This window comes from Tribolium castaneum, chromosome 3 (assembly GCF_031307605.1).
Source record: "Tribolium castaneum strain GA2 chromosome 3, icTriCast1.1, whole genome shotgun sequence".
Classification (NCBI taxonomy): domain Eukaryota; kingdom Metazoa; phylum Arthropoda; class Insecta; order Coleoptera; family Tenebrionidae; genus Tribolium; species Tribolium castaneum.
In genome coordinates, this window is record NC_087396.1 from 15,196,366 (window position 1) to 15,202,731 (window position 6,366).

The 6,366-nt window shown below is 36.1% G+C and overlaps 1 protein-coding gene across 2 annotated transcripts; it reads left to right on the plus strand.

Moving 5' to 3' along the window:
* Positions 1-556: 556 nt before the first annotated feature.
* On the plus strand, positions 557-4,224 carry LOC664601 (histidine ammonia-lyase). 2 transcript variants are annotated; one of them, XM_015982183.2, is made up of 14 exons: positions 557-697; positions 830-1,021; positions 1,367-1,436; positions 1,786-1,813; positions 1,872-1,946; positions 2,005-2,144; positions 2,196-2,359; positions 2,412-2,551; positions 2,752-3,043; positions 3,090-3,229; positions 3,289-3,433; positions 3,476-3,574; positions 3,623-3,984; positions 4,036-4,224. In XM_015982183.2, exons 1-14 carry the CDS (start codon positions 643-645, stop codon positions 4,156-4,158), a joined length of 2,025 nt encoding a protein of 674 aa, XP_015837669.1. In that variant the 5' UTR covers positions 557-642; the 3' UTR covers positions 4,159-4,224. The 2 variants fall into 2 exon arrangements, with proteins under 2 accessions (XP_015837669.1, XP_008196029.1); XM_008197807.3 differs by having other exon boundaries at positions 3,488-3,574.
* The last annotated feature ends 2,142 nt before the right edge of the window (positions 4,225-6,366 follow it).

Genomic DNA, 6,366 nt, shown 5'->3' on the forward strand with positions numbered 1-6,366 from the left:
GTATACAGTAGATGCGTTTCTAGGAAATGAAAAATAATTCTAAAATAAAAGAAAAAGTGTTCTCTTTTCTTGTCCGTTCTTTTCTATTTTTTGTTTTCCGAGCAAGGTGTTTTGTTCTCCTAGTCCTCCAGAGCAAGGCCTTTTGTGATTGACTATTTTCAAACGTTCTTATCTTGTAAACGCAAAGAGTTAGAATTTTCTGATACAGGCTGTATGTTCTATTACAAAATAAAGCTTTATTTGACTCGCTTTAACGCTTTGTGCGCTATACAGCTCGTCTCATAAATAATTACATACATAACTATTAAATTTTAAAGTGCAGGTATGCACTTTCTGTCAATCTATGTTAAAAAGTTTGTTCCTTGCTTCAGTTCAAACAATATCCAAAGTTTTATTTTATCTTTCCCATCCAAACCCACGAGCGATCAGATGTCGCAGTCAGGAAGGTTTAAGGTCAGAACGAATGAAGCTCTATAATCTCTTCGGTAAATTATTCTAATTCCTCAACAAATTCATTAACACGTAATTAATTTATGCATCTCTTTCTAATCATTGTTTGCCAAAGATAATAAATCACTACCGCTATTCAGTGCCAGAAACCGAATTAGAGAAAAGTCCTTTTAACCCAGTATTCATTTTACCATGAAGGTTTCTGCCCGAGTTAAAGACGAGTGGTTACAAATTCCTTGCAAAGATGGTAATTACCTAGTTGTAATTATTATATGCATTGCAAATCCTGTCTGCAATTGAAGCCTAATTTCGACCTTGTCCTTATCTACACAAAAGGATTAGAAAAAATCATAAAATGAGATTAAATTGAATTTTTTAGGCACAAACACGGTTAGATGGCTAGGAGAAGAAGCATGGAGGAAGTATCAGAAATTGATGCAAGGGGTCAAAATCGAAGAACACGATATAATCAATGTCATACAAGAAGTGAGGAAAACGCGAGGAGGTGCTTTATTGGATCCCGACGACATCATCTCTGAGGTTTTAGATAATGACGATTTTGTCAACATTGGTAAATAATAGTAACAAACTTTCTTGAAAAAGTGGGTCGCAAAAATTAGGCAACTTTACAAAAAGCTAACAGCAGGTTCTCTCAGGTTTTAACATGTGCCACTCGTTTTCGTTCAGTAACAATAACATAAATTGCAAAAATTATAAAAATACGAGTATATTCTGATACTGTTACTGCCAATTGAAATAAAAGAGCAGTGAAATTATTAGTATGATTTCTGACGTATTATTGGTTGCCTATATTTCCCACACATATTTCGGGTTTTTACCCAAATAAACGTGTGAGTAATTTGTATTATGTTTGTACCACATTTAAAATACTCTGATTAATGCAGTTTTATTTTAGTTCTAACTACAGACACGCAAGTCAATGTTGGTGTTATCCCAGAGGAGCTTAAACATGTTTTGGAGCCAATGTATCCTTCTATACATTTCACATCGACACAAAAATAACAAATCGTACTTGATTACTTCTAAAATTAAAAGTGCAAAATTGTTTTAGAGGAAACTTTTAATCCGTATGGATTAAACCTTAAACAATATTTTCCTTCATATTTCATTGTTTACTTTTCATAAACACAAAATGTGCAAGAGCCCAAGGCTAAAAAGGAAATTCATTAAACTGCAATTTGGGTAGAAAACATAAATATTAAAATTGCTGTTAGTGTAACACCTTCCTTGCCATTAAACCAGACCATAATAAATTCCTCCCCACAGAATTATAAAACCGTTTCTTTTTTATTTATCATTTCCTTAATATTTAAGTCCAAGCAATTTTCTCCCGGCGGATAATGTAAGTTAGCTTTAAATTACCAACACTTTTAAAATTAATCGCTTGCTTTATTTTTTAGTACGTTTTTGTGGACGGTTCTAACTTAACTACGGAAATGCTGGTGAATTTAGGAAATGGAGAATTTAAGATTAAGGTAGTTCGTATATTTTTCTCCCAAATTAAAATTTTTGAGAACGTAGTTTTGTGTGTAGTTATCAAAAGAAGCCATCAATAGCGTCCTCAAATCTCGTTCTTTAGTCGAATCCCTTCTTGGGGAAGAGCGCTCGGTTTACGGCATTACGACAGGCATCGGAAGCTTCTCAGAAGTCAGCATTCCGTATGATAAGCTCGAGTAAACCTTTACAGTCGTAAAATTACACCTAAATAAGTCATTATTTTCCAGAGACCTGCAATACAACATAATCAGATCGCACGCGGCTGGCGTGGGTAATCCTTTAAGCCCCGCAAGAACTAGAATGTTGCTCGCATTAAGGATTAACGTTCTAGCAAAGGGTTACAGCGGCATATCCTTAAACACTCTACAGGGCCTCGTCGACGCATTTAATGGTATCCTATTGCTCCCCAAACAATCAAAATTCTAATCGACATTGTTCTACAGCTTCGTGCTTATCGTGGGTACCGGAACAGGGATCAGTGGGCGCCAGCGGCGACTTGGCCCCTTTAGCCCACTTGGCGCTCGGGATTGTGGGCGAGGGCAAGATGTGGAGCCCCAAAACCGGCTGGGGAGAAGCCAAACGGGTAAAAGCAATCATCAATTCAAATTACGCGCGCTTTATTATTGATCACTTTGACATTTAAATAACCTCAAAACCTGCCCAAATTTTAAACATTAATTTCGTGCATATAGCGTTAAAAATTGAGGAAATGGATGAGTGGTTACGTTTCGGGTTGATAAAATCTTTGAAGAGAAAGGCTTCAAATTGCATGACAACTCGTAGGTTTTGAAACTAAATGGGCTGAAGCCTCTGGTTCTGGGCCCCAAAGAGGCGGATGCACTGGTCAATGGGACCCAACTTATCACTAGCATTGGGGCCGAAGCTGTGGAAAGGGCTCTGCATATAGCAAAACAGGCCGATGTTGTTGCTGCGCTTACTTTAGAGGTGTTGAAAGGGACGTCTCGTGCGTTTGATTCAGACGTCCAGAAGATAAGGCCCCACAAAGGACAGATCGCTGTAGCCAAACGATTGAGAGCGCTGCTTCACTCTGATACTTATCCGTCCGAAATTGCAGGTAATTGGTAGATTTAAAGGCCAGGAAAGCAAAAATAATTGTGTAGAAAGCCACAGGTTTTGTAATAAGGTCCAAGACGCATACACTTTGAGATGTTGTCCCCAGGTTCACGGAATTGTTCACGACACAATCGATTTTGTACAAGGAATCATCCAGACTGAGATGAACAGCGGGACTGATAATCCTGTATCCTTTTTTACAAAATATTTCAAATACATACTGGAATTTCTTTAATACAAATGTAGCTTGTTTTTGCTGATCGAGGCGAAATCATTTCAGCGGGAAATTTCCACGGGGAATACCCTGCCAAAGTTTTAGACTTCCTAAGTATAGCGGTTCACGAGTTGGCTTCAATGAGCGAAAAACGAATCGAGCGATTAGTAAACCCCGGTAAAGTCCCGCAATCACCCTTTAAATTAAATTAATAATTAGTAATTTGCATAGCATTAAGCAGCCTTCCGGCTTATCTCGTGAAAGATGGAGGCCTCAATTCCGGTTTCATGGTGGCGCATTGCACGGCTGCAGCTTTAGGTTTTTCCCCCAAATTCCTATTTACATTTTTTTAAATCTTGTTTACAGTTTCTGAAAACAAAGTTGTTTGCCACCCTTCGTCAGTAGACAGTATGAGCACGAGCGCCGGTCAGGAGGATCACGTTTCGATGGGATGTTTCGCTGCTCGAAAAGCTCTCCAAGTGATCGAAAATGTGGAAAATGTGATTGCTATCGAGCTCCTTGCGGCATGTCAAGCAATTGAGTTTTTGAGGCCTTTGAGGACGACGACGCCTTTGGAGGAGGTTTATGCTACAGTGAGGAGTGTGGTCCAGCCTTGGGACAAGGACAGGTTTATGGCGCCCGATATTGAAGCCGTTAAGAAGCTCTTAGTTGAGAATAAAATTTGGAATACTGTGCAACATTATATGATGTTTTATCATGCGCCTCAAGTAATCATCCAAAAGTGAAATTGACGCATTATTTATTTCTTAAATTTTTAGGAACAAGAAACGAGGGTTTTTAGTCCGACTGCTTCCAGTTTGGGGCCGGAAAGGGCCAAACCTAGGAGCAGTGGAAGGATTTCGCTGAAGAGGAAGAGCTTCGCTCAAGAAGCAGAGTTTTGATTTATTTACAGTACACGTATTGTTATTAATTATTATCGTTACCAATAAACTTATCATTTGACGTTTTTCACTATTTTATTTGCTGATTCCTTTTCCACAAATAATGATAATAATATGTGCACGGGACACTTTATCTAAGGCGGTGCGTTCTATAAAAGTCCCACCACATGACTTTTTTAAAGAAAACCGAAAAGAAAAAGTTAATAAAATTTTCTTAAATGAATGGATGTGAAGTAATAATTTCGCTATGATTTTTTTTATTTACTTCTTTCGAATTTTTTAATCTTGAACACAAAAAAAGAACTATCAAAAAAATATTCCTTTTAATGAAACTTGATCCTTCATCCTTAATTCTTGATTACAAGTGCGAGGCTGGAGACAGTCACTTAAATAAAACAAAATTGTTTCAAGTGACTCGTTTCGTTTACCTACGCGTATTTTGTAACGAAACCGTTAAAATTTAAAGGCCGTTAATCGTTGTTGCTATCAATAACCAATAATGTTCTTATAGAAAGCTTCATCAAATTTTAATTCGTTGTTAAAAGTTAACAACGCGAATAGACCAATCAATTTGCCTCAGTTTGGTCACGTGATCAGTTATTACGCATTTAACTACAAATTAAATTAATGACGCTACTATAAACCGGTCCCCAGATTTGTGATTTTAACCAGTGTTAAATTCTTACAGCCCGTTAAAAAAATACGGAATAGAGTTTATTGAACTCGAAAATTTTTCAAGACCGAAACTTATTATGAATTTTCTTTTCAATGCTTGTCTTGTATTCCCAATAATTTTGTTTTATTTATCGGTGCCTGTAAGTGGATCAAGTTCCTTGCCATATGTTTGATAGTAAAGTCACTAATCTACAATTCCTTTTAATAAATATTTAAGTTGGTATTATTTTTGTCTAGAGTTATGTGAATTACCTGAAATTATACTTCTTAAATTACGCCATTTTTGGGAAGAGAGTGGGTGTGACACAGAAGCTCAAGGGCAAATATCTAGCTCATACTCGGGTAAAAAAAGTACAACATGGCGACAAAGCTACAGAATTTATGTCCTACAAAACAACATAAATTACACATATTGAATACCTAATCTTAGATTTTTCACATATTTTTTACACACATTCTAACAGAGCATTTTATTATTCCATTACACTCACATTAGAAATGGAGAACAGTAGGTATTATTGAATTTATTAAATATATGTGAACAATTTTTTTTCAGTAAGTATGTGAATCAATTCATATGAATTACTTATAAGTATAATTTTAAAAATTGTGAAGAATAAAACATGCAACGAAAAAAAGTATGGTAGTAGTTAATTATAATTACGGATACTTAAATTTAAATAAGTACTAAAATAAGTACTTTCTCAAATAAAGCTGCAATCAGCAACGAAAAACAGAAGTGAATAAAACCTTATTTCCAACGTAAAAATTGGAAAAAAAAAGAAAAAGAAGCTAAAGGTAAAAAAAAAAATTTCTTAAATAGGTAATGCCAAATTGTATAATTTTGCCTACTATTTTTTCAACTGTGCATGTTTGGAGAATGGTTACTTTCAACCTTTTTTAAAGTAAATAAACTAGCATTACAAGATCAACCGGACAATTGGCAATCGCAAAAGATAGACCGTATCTTTATTACAGATTTCTGCTGCATCTCTCTAAGTTTTCAGAGCTATACTGCCACCTACACCCCTACCTATAGAAGTGTCCTGAAAAATAATATTTCTGGCTTTTCGAAACTATCGATTCTGAGACATAAATAATGTCATTTCCGACGCCCATTCCCGCAAATTTGGCTCATAAACCCGAATTTATTTAGGCCGATTAGATACACATAAAACACATTATCACTTCCGTCAATTCCGTTTATTTAAGGCCGCTATCCCATGATTGTTTGCTTTTAATAAAGCCCCCGGAATCGAATCCTCCTATTTACGAACCCTTCTATTTCAACCCCGCTTAACTGTAAATAATAACGTCTTCGTTTTCGTGTTTCGCATGCTTTCGTCAATGTCGGAGTTTGGAAGTTTAACAGTTTAATTAAAGCATCTCGACGTGACAGCTCACGTAATTTATCAACCGAAAAAATTCCTCTAATGATAAGGGTGCGAATGGGAATTGGGGCTGAAGTGCAGATTATGACATGACGTTAAAACGCGCGATGTAACAAACATTAAACGTGATAAGAATCAGTGG